Here is a 20,700-nt window from a genome sequence, read left to right as displayed (position 1 = left end):
AATAATCTTTAGATCTGCGTAGACAAATGACAATCATCCCTCGCAAAATATACTCGTTTTGCATACGTATCTAAAACGCACACTAAAAATAGTTTATTTGCAGATTGCTCTTTTCAACTATACTCTACAGAGCCGGTAAAACGCCGGAAATTAGATTTATACGCATCGTGATTAAGAAAAAAGACGGAATTTGACAGAAAGTGTCAAAAGAGTTCTAACCTGGAGTGCAGCTTCAGATTCAAAAATTATACATCAGCTTGATACTATTAAGGGCTATTAAGCTTGATACTAATGGCAGTTAGCAATTGCTTTTATGACTTTTGATAACCTAAGGCACTATGACTTAGTGACCGTGCTTTATCGGTTCATCACGTTTTATTTTCGATTTTGCTCTCTTTAGATATACCGTATTCACTACATAAATTACGTAATTCAATATGTTAAAGAATTCAAAATCCGTTCAGTTGAAACAGAGAGTGAGGTAAGTCAAACGTGAAAATCACGCCTTATGTAAACAAAAAACGTGATCAAAAGGATACGCAAACTTGAAAAGACATAGCCGGCACAAATCCGGAACGACTCGAACGAGAGGGTTGACAACCCTATTTGACATAATGAGTTTTCTTCTTAATTATAATTACAATTTAAAACAAGGAAAAAATAACAAAGAAAAGGTATCTCCAAAAACTTGATAATTCTGATGCAAATATTTCTTTTACAAATTGCGACACGAAAACAGTTATTGGCAAAAAAAACTTGGGATCCAGTTAGTTTTTATTAATCAAACCGCTACCATTTGAGGGAGGAAACAACTGAATTAGATTAAATGAAGAACAAGGTTAAAATATGAATTTCTTTAGAAAATTCTCGGGAAAAAACTAACCAGAAAAAGAGGCTACTTCCCAACCGTCATATAAAAAAAACAATTATTACGTCTTCTGCTCGAGCATTCACACTGCCAACACCTGAAAAACACATAAAACAACAAAATGCAAAAAATGAAGTTCATTGCCTAGTCTTCAGAGGAAACTATAAGGAGCACCAACAATAGAATAGCTAAAAATCAACGATTAAACAAGAAACACTACAGCCAGAAGCGCAAAATAGGATGAAAGGAAAAAAATGTACGAAGAAAGGTAGAAAACAAGAAAATCGGTCAAACTTTGATTTAAATTACTCCTTTATTTTTAAGTAAAGCAAATCAAAAGTAACATCGATTACGTCATAATGCAACCAAAACAGCTTGAGCAACTAATTTAAACAACAGAATTTCGCAAATCCAATAATGATAAGAATACAAAAACTGTTAAAAACTCCTTCAACACGGCAAAACGGTAAAAACAGCTGAACATTGAGTCTTAGTGTATGCATTGCTTCAGAGTCACGACGTACTATTACTAGTTTATCAAACTGAGACAAAAACCTTTACTTGAAAAAATTGAAGTCTACACAAAACAACTGCTTTAAATAAGCCACGCGTGAAAAAAAATTGCTCGCTAAGCAAAACTTTTTTCACACCTACATTTCTCGCGCTCTCTCGGAAATATGACATAAACTGAATATCATTCGCTCGTCTCTCTGATCTTCAGCAAATTGACCTAAACACTTCGCTTTCACACATTTCACTTCCTGTTTCAAATACACTCCAAAAAAATTACCGATAAAGAAGGCACTCCACCAATACTCCTCGAGTCGTCAAAAGGAGAGCGCCAAAATAATAGCCGTTGAGAGGCTGACGGCGGCTATTAATATTTTCGCAGAAAAACCTATCAGCTGTGATTGAGCGACGCGTTCTCGACTGCGTTACGTTGTAAAAGTGAAGCCAATGTCTCTTGTGTCCCCATAACTTAAAAATAAATGAAGTTTCATTTCAAATCTGTTAATTCCTACAGCTCTTCTTACATTTTACTCCTGCTATCTTATACTTTAAAAATTGATTGAAAGAACTCCACAAAATTATAAATTTCTGCTACCATAATTACACATCCGATATCTTACAATTTAGATTTCTTTACAAAAAACTACATTCTTCATCCACTGTACAGCTTGATTATTAGACAGTTTGATTGTTGAACAAACTAATAAGTATAAAAAGCCATTCGCAATTTAGCAGTAGTGGTAGTTGCTGTGTTTAAGCCCTAGCAAGGGGTGCGAAATTCATCTCCTTGGCCATTTGGTACGTGACGCACCAGGGACAGCAAAATGAGAATACGCAGTCCATTATCTCGTTCTCCTCCTGTTGGTGTCCCAGTCTCTTTCGCAGCTTCTGTCGAATGAAGCAGAGGGCGGGAGGACTGTACATGCCCATCCATAAGAGAGAATCTACTATTCTAGGAATATCGTTATTCTAAAACACAAAATTGACAATTGCAGAACAGAACAAATGAAAATTTTCTACAAGACAAAAATTGGAGCAGCTACTCTTACAGTTTGACAAAATGGCTGAACAGTTAATTAAGTTTCTTTACTGGTTTTTAAACTCAACTGATGGCATAAAAACAACTGTACACAATTAAATCGCTTTCGGGGTTATACGAGAACTATGGGAACTTCCATTATTATTATTATCATTCAGAACATTTACGTTTCTAAATCATAATTTATGGCGGAAACCTGTCGATTTATAATTGCATTTTCATTTTGCTTGAACAAATCTGTTTCAAATAGTCCGTTACATGCTGCCCTCTAGAGCAAATGTTCTTGTCAATGCACTTAAAACAAGGAGACTCAGTTATGCGCGGACGCACATAATGTTCCAACCCCTCTTATTCCTAATTTTTGCTCAATTTTATCAACTAGAAGATAGTTGGTTAAATTTCAATTAAATTGCTAAACACGCTGACTCATTGAAACAGCTTTAAGTAAAAAATCTTTGATAAAGAGGATGAATAATTGGAATTAAATTTTCTCTTGTAGCAAAGGATAATTTTTATCTTGGGGTAATTGAAACAAAAAGACAGTCTGATTTTTTAAAAAATCTACGTCAGTATTCGGGAAAAATCCTCAAATTTTTCAACTGAAATGTGTCGCCACTTTTAATGATACTCAAGTCGGACAGGGAACGTTATTTAATTGTTTTATTGTAAGCAAAAACGGCCAAACATTTACAAATATTACATAAAAAAATGGTTCAATTTTATTAGAGATGGCGCAAAGCTGTCTAATTGTTGTCCAATTAAACAACAAAAACTGTTATTTATAAGCAAGAAAAAATGAGATGTAAATTGAGTAAATTTTAGAGATGTAAATTGATGTAAACATAAAGGTTGAGTTCCAAAATGGCCTAAAAAAGCAAACAAAAAAAACAATTTCAGCGAAAAGGCAACCTTTTTAATGTAATCTACAATCCTAGTAAATTGAACTTATGAAATTATAATACTCAAAAAGATCACAAAACGATAACGCCTAATAATTTAGAACAAATTTTAGTTCCTTTCTGACGTCCCTAAAAACTAGATTTGCACAAAAACAGCAGATTTTATAATAGTAGTCTGAGTACTTATTGAGAACATATAACACGGGTTTTTACATTCAATTTACAAAACCACTGAACAGTGCATTGAGTAGTGCATTATACTCTATTGTTTTCTTCATTGAAAAGTGAAGATTGAGTGTTTGAAATGAAAACGAACATCTGGCGATTTTACCTAAACGATTACTTGCGCTAGCGTCACCATTGCAGGCCAATTGGAAAAGTTAGATAGAGAATTTAGCAAACGTTGCAATGAGCAAAAACTGCTGCAAATAACTTCTCTCTCTCTGTGCTACTCTTGAAAACCATCTCAAAACAAAAAGAACAAATGAAGTAATTTTACTTGAGAAATCCTTTATTCAAAGAAAAAAATGAGGTCAACATTTTGTGTTGCTTTTCTTTTAACCAATCATTCAACTCAACGCTAAGCTAAAATTGTAGTGCTGAATGGTTCGCTCAATTTCATCTAAAAAATCTATTCTATTGGCAAATATACCAAAAGAAATGAGAAGGACACCGCAGTATTTAAAAACTCGGAAGTTAATGACTAGGTAGGATAGAGATTGTTAACTAATCGGTTTTAAGCAAAAATACAAAAACAAAAAATTACTCCAAAAATAGTACGTATTCGCTCAAACATATAGCAAAACAGCCGAAAACGTTTAGATACGGTATCCAATTGCTCAATTGGACTCTCAGAGCATGAGCAAATCATTTTGAAAAGCACCGATAATTAAAAAAAAATAAAAAAGAAATTCTGATAACTTCAGAACATATCAGCACAGAACATCAAAAAAAATTCACGCAAATTACGAACATAGCTGGCAGATTGCCAAAAAAACCGCAATAGCTTCGTAGATCTGCAGTCTCAAAAAACAGTAAAAAAAAGACAGACCAAAAAATTGAAGGCTGATAAGTTATATTTTGATTAAAAATCTGTATCAGTTTCTGCTGCCTCCATTAGCTGCTCTCAAATAACCTTCATTTAGAGTGACACACCCATTCGACTTTATCTCTTTGAATTAAAGTAAGCAAAAGTCAATTCCAAAGTGAGGAAGTCATTTTTGAGAGGGAGGTAAGTCAAGTGTGACCAAAAATTTAATCAGGCAGATGAACAAAAAAACTCGCTTCACTAAGAGCAAAAAATGACGTCACATACGCACTTCAATTGAAATTGCATGAACGAATGAACAAAAAGCAGATTTGAAGTGGTTGTGACGTCATATGATCAATACAAAAATCTTGACGAAATAAAAAAACATAGCAGGACAAGTCCTGACGTACAATTCAAAAAATTTTCATTGAATAAACAATATCTAGACCTAGAACGGCCTATGAGTGAATTGGAAAAACCATTTCTAAAAATATCAGATCAAAAAAATAAAAAAACAATTTCAATGTCAAAATGCAGCATGTGGACAAAACACCACTAGCGAGAAATGGAAATTTGGTCGAGACAAAAAACTAGGACTAGAATGAACTATGAATGGATTGGGAAAGCCATATAGAAAAAATCCAATCCAAAAACTTGGGGAAAAAAGTAAAAATCAAAGTGAAATTGCCGCATGTGAACAAAAAACCACTGACGAGAAAGCGAATTTTTGTTCAAACACCGTTTTCTCACTCTACTTCAAAATTAGAGCAAAAAAATTTCACGCCGCGAAACCACTCGCTTTTTTGCTTCACTTTTTGTTTCGGCGCGACCAAAATCTTTACTCCAATTTGACTTCAAAAATCATGAAAATTTGTGAACAGATCTCAAGAAAACAAAGACAATGTGTGAACAGATCTTAAAAAAAGACAGCGGCCCAATACAATTCAAATTCTTTGAATTGTAAAAACTAAGAGAAGGCTAATAATAGCCCCAGCTATCGCTGTGCGGCTATTAAAAACTATTCACACGAAAACAAAAAAAAACGAAGAACGAAGTGACAGGTCGTCTCAACAATCTTGACAAAACAAAATTGGCCGGCGAGGTCCATAAGAACTCCAAGACTCTTCTTCTCTTGAACAAAAACTAGCCCTCAAATGCGCAAAGAATATATTCTGAAGGCATTTTAAGAATAGATCCGAAAAAAACTCGAAAAAGCAATCAAATAGAGAAGTCAAACTGCTGCCTGAGAAAAAAAAACTGCCATAGGGAAAGCAAATGATTTATTCAAACACCGTTTTCCAACAATTTAAATAGCGTGAAAAATTATACGCCTCAAAATCACTCGCTTTTTCTCTCCACTTTCCAAAAACTGAAGGTTATTCAAATTATTTCAAATTAAATTGGACTCTGCAAAATATTTTAACGTGTGTGACGTACACAAATAATTTCAATGAACATCACTAATATAGATATTCGAAAGTGACCACAACAACTCTAAATTAAGTGATCAAAACGTAATTTGAGAGAAGGGAAAGGTCCTTTTCAGATTGAGGTAAGTCGTGTGACCAGAAACTATTAACACCAATAACAAAAACAGCAAAAATTGACGTAACCTGAATTTCCGTAGAAAACGAGCATGAATGAACAAAAGCTGAATAGAAGAGAGTGTGAAGTCACTGGTCGACTGGCAAGACAAAACAAGTCCTGACGTACAATTCAAAAAATTTTCATTGAATAAATTATATCTAGACCTAGAACGGCCTATGAGTGAATTGGAAAAACCATTTCTAAAAATATCAGATCAAAAAAATAAAAAAACAATTTCAATGTCAAAATGCAGCATGTGGACAAAACACCACTAGCGAGAAATGGAAATTTGGTCGAGACAAAAAACTAGGACTAGAATGAACTATGAATGGATTGGGAAAGCCATATAGAAAAAATCCAATCCAAAAACTTGGGAAAAAAAGTAAAAATCAAAGTGAAATTGCCGCATGTGAACAAAAAACCACTGACGAGAAAGCGAATTTTTATTCAAACACCGTTTTCTCACTCTACTTCAAAATTAGAGCAAATAAATTTCACGCCGCGAAACAACTCGCTTTTTTGCTTCACTTTTTGTTTCGGCGCGACCAAAATCTTTACTCCAATTTGACTTCAAAAATCATGAAAATTTGTGAACAGATCTCAAGAAAACAAAGACAATGTGTGAACAGATCTTAAAAAAAGACAGCGGCCCAATACAATTCAAATTCTTTGAATTGTAAAAACTAAGAGAAGGCTAATAATAGCCCCAGCTATCGCTGTGCGGCTATTAAAAACTATTCACACGAAAACAAAAAAAACGAAGAACGAAGTGACAGGTCGTCACAACAATCTTGACAAAACAAAATTGGCCGGCGAGGTCCATAAGAACTCCAAGACTCTTCTTCTCTTGAACAAAAACTAGCCCTCAAATGCGCAAAGAATATATTCTGAAGGCATTTTAAGAAAAGATCCGAAAAAAACTCGAAAAAGCAATCAAATAGAGAAGTCAAACTGCTGCCTGAGAAAAAAAAACTGCCATAGGGAAAGCAAATGATTTATTCAAACACCGTTTTCCAACAATTTAAATAGCGTGAAAAATTATACGCCTCAAAATCACTCGCTTTTTCTCTCCACTTTCCAAAAACTCAAGGTTATTCAAATTATTTCAAATTAAATTGGAATCTGCAAAATATTTTAACGTGTGTGACGTACACAAATAATTTCAATGAACATCACTAATATAGATATTCGAAAGTGACCACAACAACTCTAAATTAAGTGATCAAAACGTAATTTGAGAGAAGGGAAAGGTCCTTTTCAGATTGAGGTAAGTCGTGTGACCAGAAACTATTAACACCAATAACAAAAACAGCAAAAATTGACGTAACCTGAATTTCCGTAGAAAACGAGCATGAATGAACAAAAGCTGAATAGAAGTGAGTGTGAAGTCACTGGTCGACTGGCAAGACAAAACAAGTCCTGACGTACAATTCAAAAAATTTTCATTGAATAAATTATATCTAGACCTAGAACGGCCTATGAGTGAATTGGAAAAACCATTTCTAAAAATATCAGATCAAAAAAATAAAAAAACAATTTCAATGTCAAAATGCAGCATGTGGACAAAACACCACTAGCGAGAAATGGAAATTTGGTCGAGACAAAAAACTAGGACTAGAATGAACTATGAATGGATTGGGAAAGCCATATAGAAAAAATCCAATCCAAAAACTTGGGGAAAAAAGTAAAAATCAAAGTGAAATTGCCGCATGTGAACAAAAAACCACTGACGAGAAAGCGAATTTTTGTTCAAACACCGTTTTCTCACTCTACTTCAAAATTAGAGCAAAAAAATTTCACGCCGCGAAACCACTCGCTTTTTTGCTTCACTTTTTGTTTCGGCGCGACCAAAATCTTTACTCCAATTTGACTTCAAAAATCATAAAAATTTGTGAACAGATCTCAAGAAAACAAAGACAATGTGTGAACAGATCTTAAAAAAAGACAGCGGCCCAATACAATTCAAATTCTTTGAATTGTAAAATCTAAGAGAAGGCTAATAATAGCCCCAGCTATCGCTGTGCGGCTATTAAAAACTATTCACACGAAAACAAAAAAAAACGAAGAACGAAGTGACAGGTCGTCTCAACAATCTTGACAAAACAAAATTGGCCGGCGAGGTCCATAAGAACTCCAAGACTCTTCTTCTCTTGAACAAAAACTAGCCCTCAAATGCGCAAAGAATATATTCTGAAGGCATTTTAAGAAAAGATCCGAAAAAAACTCGAAAAAGCAATCAAATAGAGAAGTCAAACTGCTGCCTGAGAAAAAAAAACTGCCATAGGGAAAGCAAATGATTTATTCAAACACCGTTTTCCAACAATTTAAATAGCGTGAAAAATTATACGCCTCAAAATCACTCGCTTTTTCTCTCCACTTTCCAAAAACTCAAGGTTATTCAAATTATTTCAAATTAAATTGGACTCTGCAAAATATTTTAACGTGTGTGACGTACACAAATAATTTCAATGAACATCACTAATATAGATATTCGAAAGTGACCACAACAACTCTAAATTAAGTGATCAAAACGTAATTTGAGAGAAGGGAAAGGTCCTTTTCAGATTGAGGTAAGTCGTGTGACCAGAAACTATTAACACCAATAACAAAAACAGCAAAAATTGACGTAACCTGAATTTCCGTAGAAAACGAGCATGAATGAACAAAAGCTGAATAGAAGTGAGTGTGAAGTCACTGGTCGACTGGCAAGACAAAACAAGTCCTGACGTACAATTCAAAAAATTTTCATTGAATAAATTATATCTAGACCTAGAACGGCCTATGAGCGAATTGGAAAAACCATTTCTAAAAATATCAGATCAAAAAAATAAAAAAACAATTTCAATGTCAAAATGCAGCATGTGGACAAAACACCACTAGCGAGAAATGGAAATTTGGTCGAGACAAAAAACTAGGACTAGAATGAACTATGAATGGATTGGGAAAGCCATATAGAAAAAATCCAATCCAAAAACTTGGGGAAAAAAGTAAAAATCAAAGTGAAATTGCCGCATGTGAACAAAAAACCACTGATGAGAAAGCGAATTTTTATTCAAACACCGTTTTCTCACTCTACTTCAAAATTAGAGCAAAAAAATTTCACGCCGCGAAACCACTCGCTTTTTTGCTTCACTTTTTGTTTCGGCGCGACCAAAATCTTTACTCCAATTTGACTTCAAAAATCATGAAAATTTGTGAACAGATCTCAAGAAAACAAAGACAATGTGTGAACAGATCTTAAAAAAAGACAGCGGCCCAATACAATTCAAATTCTTTGAATTGTAAAAACTAAGAGAAGGCTAATAATAGCCCCAGCTATCGCTGTGCGGCTATTAAAAACTATTCACACGAAAACAAAAAAAACGAAGAACGAAGTGACAGGTCGTCTCAACAATCTTGACAAAACAAAATTGGCCGGCGAGGTCCATAAGAACTCCAAGACTCTTCTTCTCTTGAACAAAAACTAGCCCTCAAATGCGCAAAGAATATATTCTGAAGGCATTTTAAGAAAAGATCCGAAAAAAACTCGAAAAAGCAATCAAATAGAGAAGTCAAACTGCTGCCTGAGAAAAAAAACTGCCATAGGGAAAGCAAATGATTTATTCAAACACCGTTTTCCAACAATTTAAATAGCGTGAAAAATTATACGCCTCAAAATCACTCGCTTTTTCTCTCCACTTTCCAAAAACTCAAGGTTATTCAAATTATTTCAAATTAAATTGGACTCTGCAAAATATTTTAACGTGTGTGACGTACACAAATAATTTCAATGAACATCACTAATATAGATATTCGAAAGTGACCACAACAACTCTAAATTAAGTGATCAAAACGTAATTTGAGAGAAGGGAAAGGTCCTTTTCAGATTGAGGTAAGTCGTGTGACCAGAAACTATTAACACCAATAACAAAAACAGCAAAAATTGACGTAACCTGAATTTCCGTAGAAAACGAGCATGAATGAACAAAAGCTGAATAGAAGTGAGTGTGAAGTCACTGGTCGACTGGCAAGACAAAACAAGTCCTGACGTACAATTCAAAAAATTTTCATTGAATAAATTATATCTAGACCTAGAACGGCCTATGAGCGAATTGGAAAAACCATTTCTAAAAATATCAGATCAAAAAAATAAAAAAACAATTTCAATGTCAAAATGCAGCATGTGGACAAAACACCACTAGCGAGAAATGGAAATTTGGTCGAGACAAAAAACTAGGACTAGAATGAACTATGAATGGATTGGGAAAGCCATATAGAAAAAATCCAATCCAAAAACTTGGGGAAAAAAGTAAAAATCAAAGTGAAATTGCCGCATGTGAACAAAAAACCACTGATGAGAAAGCGAATTTTTATTCAAACACAGTTTTCTCACTCTACTTCAAAATTAGAGCAAAAAAATTTCACGCCGCGAAACCACTCGCTTTTTTGCTTCACTTTTTGTTTCGGCGCGACCAAAATCTTTACTCCAATTTGACTTCAAAAATCATGAAAATTTGTGAACAGATCTCAAGAAAACAAAGACAATGTGTGAACAGATCTTAAAAAAAGACAGCGGCCCAATACAATTCAAATTCTTTGAATTGTAAAAACTAAGAGAAGGCTAATAATAGCCCCAGCTATCGCTGTGCGGCTATTAAAAACTATTCACACGAAAACAAAAAAAACGAAGAACGAAGTGACAGGTCGTCTCAACAATCTTGACAAAACAAAATTGGCCGGCGAGGTCCATAAGAACTCCAAGACTCTTCTTCTCTTGAACAAAAACTAGCCCTCAAATGCGCAAAGAATATATTCTGAAGGCATTTTAAGAAAAGATCCGAAAAAAACTCGAAAAAGCAATCAAATAGAGAAGTCAAACTGCTGCCTGAGAAAAAAAACTGCCATAGGGAAAGCAAATGATTTATTCAAACACCGTTTTCCAACAATTTAAATAGCGTGAAAAATTATACGCCTCAAAATCACTCGCTTTTTCTCTCCACTTTCCAAAAACTCAAGGTTATTCAAATTATTTCAAATTAAATTGGACTCTGCAAAATATTTTAACGTGTGTGACGTACACAAATAATTTCAATGAACATCACTAATATAGATATTCGAAAGTGACCACAACAACTCTAAATTAAGTGATCAAAACGTAATTTGAGAGAAGGGAAAGGTCCTTTTCAGATTGAGGTAAGTCGTGTGACCAGAAACTATTAACACCAATAACAAAAACAGCAAAAATTGACGTAACCTGAATTTCCGTAGAAAACGAGCATGAATGAACAAAAGCTGAATAGAAGTGAGTGTGAAGTCACTGGTCGACTGGCAAGACAAAACAAGTCCTGACGTACAATTCAAAAAATTTTCATCGAATAAATTATATCTAGACCTAGAACGGCCTATGAGCGAATTGGAAAAACCATTTCTAAAAATATCAGATCAAAAAAATAAAAAAACAATTTCAATGTCAAAATGCAGCATGTGGACAAAACACCACTAGCGAGAAATGGAAATTTGGTCGAGACAAAAAACTAGGACTAGAATGAACTATGAATGGATTGGGAAAGCCATATAGAAAAAATCCAATCCAAAAACTTGGGGAAAAAAGTAAAAATCAAAGTGAAATTGCCGCATGTGAACAAAAAACCACTGATGAGAAAGCGAATTTTTATTCAAACACCGTTTTCTCACTCTACTTCAAAATTAGAGCAAAAAAATTTCACGCCGCGAAACCACTCGCTTTTTTGCTTCACTTTTTGTTTCGGCGCGACCAAAATCTTTACTCCAATTTGACTTCAAAAATCATGAAAATTTGTGAACAGATCTCAAGAAAACAAAGACAATGTGTGAACAGATCTTAAAAAAAGACAGCGGCCCAATACAATTCAAATTCTTTGAATTGTAAAAACTAAGAGAAGGCTAATAATAGCCCCAGCTATCGCTGTGCGGCTATTAAAAACTATTCACACGAAAACAAAAAAAACGAAGAACGAAGTGACAGGTCGTCACAACAATCTTGACAAAACAAAATTGGCCGGCGAGGTCCATAAGAACTCCAAGACTCTTCTTCTCTTGAACAAAAACTAGCCCTCAAATGCGCAAAGAATATATTCTGAAGGCATTTTAAGAAAAGATCCGAAAAAAACTTGAAAAAGCAATCAAATAGAGAAGTCAAACTGCTGCCTGAGAAAAAAAAACTGCCATAGGGAAAGCAAATGATTTATTCAAACACCGTTTTCCAACAATTTAAATAGCGTGAAAAATTATACGCCTCAAAATCACTCGCTTTTTCTCTCCACTTTCCAAAAACTCAAGGTTATTCAAATTATTTCAAATTAAATTGGAATCTGCAAAATATTTTAACGTGTGTGACGTACACAAATAATTTCAATGAACATCACTAATATAGATATTCGAAAGTGACCACAACAACTCTAAATTAAGTGATCAAAACGTAATTTGAGAGAAGGGAAAGGTCCTTTTCAGATTGAGGTAAGTCGTGTGACCAGAAACTATTAACACCAATAACAAAAACAGCAAAAATTGACGTAACCTGAATTTCCGTAGAAAACGAGCATGAATGAACAAAAGCTGAATAGAAGTGAGTGTGAAGTCACTGGTCGACTGGCAAGACAAAACAATAGCAGGACAATCCTTGAATTACAATTCAAAGGATCTTCATTGACCAAGGTAAATTGCAGGTCTTGCCGACAGAAAGTTGCAGGTCTTGCCGACAGAAAACGTCGAAGGTAAAGTCATGCACTACAATTCAAAGAATCTTCATCAACTAGAAGAATCTAGACTTCAAAGGGGCTAGAAATTGGAATCAAGAAAAAACAGTGTAACGTAGAAGTCGAAATGCCGCATGTGAAAAAAATACCATCGAGCAAGCAAATCTTTGAACCTGACCTAAAATAACTGTCAATTAGATATCCTCAATGAACCTCAACTCTTCAAATTAAAGTAAGCAGAAATAAAATGGACAGAGCGAGATGTGTCTTTGGGAGCAACAAATGTTTTCAGAAAATGATTCAAAAATCAACAAAAAAACTACATTTTCAGAAACATCATGAACAAAAATTTTAAAAGAAACCACAAAAAAAAACAAATACAAACATTTATTTCAGTTGAAATAGCCCTGTATAAAAAGAAGTTTCGGTAGCGTTAATATATGAGTAGTTCTACATTGAATAGCGAACAAGAAAAACGATTGCAAAAAGCTTACAATCAGAAAAAGACAAAGAATATAAACAAATGAAAATAGGCCAAAGTTCGATCAAAATTAATCAATTTTCTTTAAAAAAAACATAGCTTATCAATTTAATAGAAAGATTCTCCAAAGTACTAGAACAACAAAAGTCAAGCATATAACTCCCAAAAATGCTACAAAATGGCAATTACAAAACAATAGCTCAGAACTGCATCTAAAGGTCTAGTATTTGCTAAGTTCAGAGATGATCCCAAACGTACGATTACAAGCTTGGATAATAGAGACATCTACCCCAGGCTGAAGTTTAAACTAAAAACACCGCTTTGAAAATGCCGCACGTGATTGAACGATAGCTTGCTTAGAGCAAAATTTTTTTACACCTACTTTTCTATCCCACTACACTCTCTCTCTCTCTCTCACACACACACACACACACACACACACACACAAGCACACACACACACACGCACACACACAGACGCACACACACAGACGCGCACACACACGCGCACGCTCTCTCTCTCTCTCTCTCTCCCTCTCCCGCTCTCTCTCTCCCTTTCTTTCTTTCTTTCTCTCTCTCTCTCTCTCTCTCTCTCTCTCTTTCTGAATGATGGTTGAACAAAAAGCACTCTAAATCTCTGATTTTTATTTTTGTTCAGCAGATTGCACTAAACACAGTTATATCCAAATGCGGCATTTGACTTCCTTTAAAACACATCTTATCTTCTAAAATAGAAATCACCGATTTAAAAAATTAGATCACCAGTACTCCTCTTCGAAATGTATAAATAAGATTAAACGCCATTTTCGCACTTCTTTTTTGAAGCGGTTTCTAAAATGTCACGCTTTAAAAGTACTCGCTTTTCGCTCCTCTTACTGCTGTAGCGTGATCAAAAGAGCTACTCCAATTTGACGTATCATTGACAAGAAAAGGTCGAAAAAGTTGTGAACCGATCGAGCAAAAGAAAGCGCACCAATACAATTTAAAATTTGACTTGCGAAAAACGAAGAGAAGGCTATGCTATCTCAGTTATTATAAACATTTTTTAAACTAAGTGGCGTCTAGGTCTCTAAAAGCTGAGCAGCTGCTGGTTAAAAGGAATGAGCAGAATGACAGAAGAGTGAAACTAGCCTAGAGAAGTCAAAAAGATTTCACGCAAAATGTCGAAAAAGCGGCAAAAAGGGTAAAGCGAAAAAAAAGTTCGACGAAGTAAAAAAAAAGAGCGCTAAAATAGCCGGCTGAGATGAGGGCGGCTATTAATAACATACAATTAATTTCAGCTACTTTTTTCGAACGATGTTTGAAAACGCATATATTCTATCAAACACTTGAAACCTCACAGCTGTCTTTACGTTAGCTGCACTCTAAAGATTTTTCACTCAGATTCATTTTCTTATACAAAAAATACATATCTCGCGATTGACCTAAAAATAAAAGCAAAATATAAGATCTGAGGAGCCTAAATTACCGAACATTCTACAAAAGTACACTGAAAAGCTACATAACAGCAAAACACAAAAAGCTAACTAGCAAAATATTCGGCATGATTGCTGTCAGCTAGCAAACAAAACAATTGAAGAGCAAATGGTTAGCGGAGTTAATTCTTTCTTTCCAGTATTTTGGGCATTTTTGGGAATTAGCATCTCAAAAAACAAACAATTATATCATCTAAACATCATCTGAAACTATCTTCCAACATCTATGTCGAGCAGAGAAAATTCAGACAATTTCTGATTACTTCAGAGAAAGGCAACAGATTTTCCCAAAAATATCAGACCGACGACTCCGAGACAACAACAGCAGTTCTCATAGCCAGCATTTTTAATATGTTTTTCTCGAAAGCTGGAAAGACATAATTAAAAAAATAAAAAACAACCACATTTCTGAATCAACTTTTCCAATGCTAAAAACAAAACTAAAAGAAATCCGAAGTTCGCAAAATATTTATAAACTGACAAAACTAACACAAAACAAAACAATTCAACAGAACACCTGAAAGCTAACAAGACATTCGTAGGCAATAAAGAAACTTGTCCGAAAACTTAAAACAACTGCGCAACTTTTTAAGTTTATAGATTAAAGTTAGCATTAGCAATACATGTACATTAAAAACCTGAAGGCGCAACTCGAGAAAAAAACAAAGTTGACTTGAGTTTAGCACGCAAGATTCTCTGACTGCTTGATACATCATTTCACTGAGATTGCGAATAAAAACACCAAAATACCAAAATTGTCGCCGAGATGCTGCTATGCAAAAAATTTGTTAAGATCGGATTACTTCAAGTCACTCCTCTTAAAAATACAAAAGACAGCCACAAACACGCAACAAAAACAATTCTCAACTTATCTTTTCAACAAGGGACGTTAGTGGCCATCAGAACAAAAACTCAACGTTGGAAAAACAAGATACTCTGAATGAGCACTAAAAGTGAAAGCAAAAAAATAACGCGAAGTTGTACGAATGGCGATGAAAACAAGTCTCCAAAATAATGTCAAACATCACGAAAAACGATCGAAGCACTGTAAATTATAAATGTGAAATGTTCAACATTTTTGGAACACTCTTCTTAGACGAGATACACATACAGCAGCAGTGAGAAAAACAGACTTATATTTACTTATCGCAAATTTTAATCTATTCTCCCGACAAACTATAGAATTTTACAAATTTCACTCCAATTTCTAACAATTGCAGAAATTGCTCACCAATTTCCTTTAGCGCACAAATTTCCCTCCAAATTCTACCATTTTACAATTTTTTTAAAATTTGTATTGTCACAAATTTCCCTCCAGCTTCTATTAACTGCAAAGTTCCGATCCATTTTCTTTAAATGCAAACATTGTCCAAAAGTGTGCTCTGTTTTCACTATTACGAGGGATACTTTTAATTAAATACAAAGATTAAAGTTCGGTTTATTTTCACTAATACGAGGGAAAGATATCGAAATACCAAGATCAAAAATCGGAAATATCACTATCACGAGCGAAAACAAAACGAAAAAGATCTTTTATTGAACAATTCAATTCCACTGTTTCCGTTATCATTTACTCAACCAACACTTGGTATTAAGTTCACAAATTGCATTCGTAAAACTTATAATGTTTTAATCAATTAAACACGTGTTATTAATTATCATAATCGATGAAAAAAGCAAAATATGCGCCCCTTGGTAATAAAAAACGCTATCACTCTAATTAAGACAAGCGTTATCAATCACACGCGTAAATTTGAACCAAAAATTTGCCAATTAATGTTTAATTATAGATAAAAAGATTAAGTTCCGCTTTTGGCGGAATCATTGTGTAATTGATCCGTATTTATCAGCACATTCGTATAATAAAACTCCATAACCTCGCGGGAAAATGAATATGCTTGCATGCTCAAAATCATGGAAATTATTGACATAAATGGTGAAAAACAGTAACAAAATCCAATCAGTTTCCCTCAATTCATTTCGGGGGTTTTTCATTTTCCACAAAATTTACACATTGTGGACAAATGTGATAAAGTATTGTCACATTTGTCAAAGACTGGGCCGAATCAGCTCAGAAAGGGGATTCGTACGCTTTGTGGTGCAAAACGGACAATACCAAAACTTGACAAAACCAAAACGCACAATAGCAAAACGGACAATACCAAAACTTGACTTTATAGATCTATAATTATTTCTTTAATTCCTAATATCAAAGGAAAAAGCAAAAAAGTGATAAACTGACACCTCTAATTTCAATTACTCACAACCTATTACAAAGCAGATGGTACCTAAAGTTCTTAAAATTTGAGATGTCAAAAAACGAATAGCCAATACAAGCGAAGCTAAGAAGTCCACTAAATTTTTTTTTTGAAAACAGAGTCAAGACCATTAAGTAAAACGTATTGAAAACAACGGGACGAAAATTCTGAACTGAAAAAAATCAAAAGAATTAGGATAGGGAAAAACACGACAATCAACTCCTCTCCAAACGGGAACAGTCTTTTTAGTCAACAAAGCGCAGAGTTCCAAAAAAGAAAAAAAAGATCCGGAACACACATTAGATTGCCGAATTAGCTGCAAAATAGACTTTTGATTAATGGAGAAAGAAGATAGAAACAGATATATAAAAGAGTTGATGGAGTTATCGACGCCACTTAAAAATTAAAAAGAAAGAGCGATGAATTGACATGACTTGTTGGTTGAATTTCATTCTTCAGGAGACATTTTAACATGGAATTGCTCATTTAAATAAAACCTCATTTCTAAGGTACAGAAGTCATTGTGTTGAGTGCGGTAAGTCACGTATAATATCAATCTCATGATGCCAAGGGGGAGGGCCATGAAGTGGGGTGTTTGACTTTATGAACTGTCTTCACACCATCAAACTGTCTGCAGAAAAGTTTTCGTAAATCGCATATTTAGTGAACCGAAAGTCTCTCCTTAATGCACTCCGGGCGTTACCTATTTATACCCCTTTTAAGGAAGAAAAGTCAAAAGGGTCAGCTGAAAATGGGTCAAGCGATCAACCACATTAGAAAGACCAAAGAATGAAATTTCTACAAAATTAAGTAAGTAAAAAACATTTAGTTGTACATTCAGGGAATCAAATGAAGGCATCTAAGGACGCTTAGAAAAGTTGAATCGCCTATTAATAGCGTTCGTAATTTGTAAGAACATAACCACGTCGGTTGAATTGCTCTCAAGCGACTGGCTAGCAGTTGGCTTTTTCAGCAGCTAGTTGCCGTTTAGGGAGGCTAGCTTTAGTTTGATTGCGGTGTTAACGGCAGGATGATGGAGTCAATGGCAGATGAAGTGGTGGTGCGGGCTGTGTGTGTGTGCGCGCGTGTGTGTGTATGTATGTATGTATGTATGTATGTATGTGTGTGTGCGCTTAAGTGGGGGTAAGTGGAAGGGCGGTTAATTGATTGGGATGCAAATAAGTAACCTCCTTCACACATGAATATATGTCTCTTTAACCTATTCGTTGAACTGCATACTTAAAGACTACTGAGCCGTAAGGCTCTAAAAGCACTTGAGGCCCTCCGAGCGTCACCAGTTTATCCCGTTTTTGAGGACAAAAAATCAAAAGGTAGGACAAAAAAAGATCCGAGGAAATGTTGGCAGTACGGACAATTGCATTAAAAAGACAGCAGGACTGATACGTGTCTAAGGGGGTCCGGTAATACCCTTAAGATTAAGAACCACCCTTAACACCATGAGATTGTCTCCTCAAAACAGTTTTGATGAATTACATTCATAGTAACTGGTAAAGCGCAAAGCTCTAAGAGCATTTAATGACCTTCGGGCGTTACCTGTTTATACCGTTTTTGCAGACGAAAAGTCACCACTTGACTTAATTCTGAATAACAGAAATTTAGATCAAGCAAGAATCGCAAACTAAAGCGTGAAAAGGTCACGCACGACGAGAAATCGAAAGATATATTAGCGGATTCGACGATAGATATATAAAGCGGTCAAGCAAAAATTGAGCAATTAATTGAATAAAAATTGTTTACAGTCAAGCAAAAATTGTGAAAAAGATACACACGTTTACAAAAATTGCTTCGATCTACTCAATAGCCTTTCTTTAAAGCAATTCTACAAAGATACTAATGCGAACGTAAACCAAAAAAACGTCGGATGAATTTCTCCAGGATTACGAAAGGGTTCAGCTAAATTTAGATGGGGTGTAGCTTGGAAAAGTGTTATTGGTGCAAAAAAAACACCGACCCCACATTCGACCTCCAGGATTGCAATCCAACATCTTTGCCACAAAACTGCAATGGCGTTGATTCCTTTTCCTTACAATCGCTTTTATATTAGCAACAAACTTTATTTCAGTGAGTAATTTAGACTGCGTAAAATAGAGCTCAAGCGTGAAAAATTCACTCAAGGAGTCAGCGTGAAAAATTCACTTAATAAGTCAACGAAGGTTTTAGAACAAAAGCGTCAGGCGAAAATTTTGCATTAAAAAGACACACACGTTTACAATAATTGCTTCAAACTTCGTTCGAGAGCAATTAAAAAGATCGCAATAACTTCTCTTCGAGTCGTAAAAAAGACGGCGCCCCAATACAATTCAATTTCCTTATATGGTAAAATACTACGATGAATTCAATAGTCTCAGAATCACTTAGCGGCTATTAAAATTTGAAAGGCGATGAGAAACAACTAAAAATGCAATGAATTAAATTCAAAAGTCGGGCTAAATTGTCGAAAAACTTACAGATTACTCTAAGTAACCTACCGAGTACTTGAGAACACCAGTGTAAAAGTTCTCGCTCTCCATCAGTACCATCTCTGCCATCCTGCCGAAGACGTAGTTAGGAAACACAAAGGACATCAGGCACAGAGTCTTGTCGGAGAAGCACGAGAACATGCCAGTTCGAAAGTCGGGTCCGTCTCCCATTTCTACCGTAATACCGTAATTGCTGTCTACGTTCTCTTCGTGTAAATATAACGACCAATGCTTTGCTACTACACAATCGAGCAGATCGAGCCACAAACAGGTGAACAGTCAACAACACCAAACTGAGCTTCAATTTATAATAACTAATTTTTAGTTTTAGCTTGTAAGCAAACCAAATAATAATTTCTGTCAAAACGCCGCTCCAGTTTCTGTTTGTAATCAATTAAAATCGATGCACGTAAAAACCGGAGTTGTAAAAGAAAATAAATACAATGCCAAACCGATGGCAATTTTGATTTTTAGCGTAGAGCATGCCAAACATTAGGAGGCTCAAGCGCGCCAAAAATTGACAACTAAACTCTTTACAAAGAGCACTCGGAAACAAAATAAAAAACTTTTCATGCCTCTGATGCTACCAAAAAAGGCAGACGAGAAGAGAAAGGTTCGAGAACTTAAGAGCGTAGTGCTCAAAAAGACAAATAAATAGAGTAATCAATTTTGTCCGCTTAACTGGCAGCAAGGAGCTATCAAACTCTATTTGGTTGATTAAATACTCTCACTGCATACAACGCCAACTTTTATGGTATATTTTAAAGCATCGCTGAAAGAAACAAAAGATTGATCCGCTTAAGTTTGTTCATCAAAGCTGATTTTTATACTGGATAAATCTGATGTATGGTAATAGAGTAATGGCTGAAAAGCTTTATGAGGTCTTGATTTTGTGAAAACAGAAGATAGATTTAGATTTATCCTCTATCGTTCAATTAGCAATCGAATAAATACGAATAATTAACTATATGCTGTCGAGAAGCCATACCATCAATCTTTTCTCATACACGAGGCATTAGCCGCTCACTTGAATTATTGGATTAACTCAAGATGAAAATCAAGCCATTGGACTCTAATTAAATCAGTTCATGTTGTTGTACCAAAAGAAACGAACAAAACCTTTTGAGAAAACTATTGGGTGTTTCATCACAAAAAATAACGGCTCCTCAAGATTTCAGATTGAGCATTGTAAAGGAAGTCATACATTTGAGAGTTTATGTGTAACCCTAAGGCTATACATTTCAGTTTACTGGTTGAAAGATCCTAAAAATTCAGAAATTGAGTCCATCAATTCAAACTATCATAATTGCATTGAATTATTAATCAACTTGAAACAATTTTTCCACAGAAAAATATTTCCA

At 34.8% G+C, this 20,700-nt stretch overlaps 3 protein-coding genes across 4 annotated transcripts in view; 1 reads left to right on the top strand and 2 right to left on the bottom strand.

Moving 5' to 3' along the window:
• LOC142358676 (uncharacterized) overlaps positions 1 to 20,700 on the top strand; it is a 207,122-nt gene that overhangs the window by 20,618 nt on the left and 165,804 nt on the right. The window lies entirely within an intron of this gene.
• Positions 1 to 20,700, bottom strand: part of LOC142334907 (uncharacterized) — a 130,373-nt gene that overhangs the window by 101,342 nt on the left and 8,331 nt on the right. The gene's annotated exons all lie outside the window — the stretch shown is intronic.
• LOC142335280 (uncharacterized) lies at positions 1,948 to 19,856 on the bottom strand. The gene is made up of 2 exons (XM_075383712.1): positions 19,349 to 19,856; positions 1,948 to 2,347 (listed from the first exon to the last, which is right to left on the bottom strand). The coding sequence occupies exons 1-2, from the start codon at positions 19,508 to 19,510 to the stop codon at positions 2,132 to 2,134; spliced, it is 378 nt and encodes a 125-aa protein (XP_075239827.1). The 5' UTR covers positions 19,511 to 19,856; the 3' UTR covers positions 1,948 to 2,131.

The sequence above is a fragment of the Convolutriloba macropyga genome, chromosome 2 (assembly GCF_964194025.1).
Source record: "Convolutriloba macropyga chromosome 2, txConMacr16.3, whole genome shotgun sequence".
Lineage (NCBI taxonomy): Eukaryota > Metazoa > Xenacoelomorpha > Acoela > Convolutidae > Convolutriloba > Convolutriloba macropyga.
Note: the sequence above shows the minus strand (reverse complement) of the source record. Positions and strands in the feature narration are given on the sequence as shown.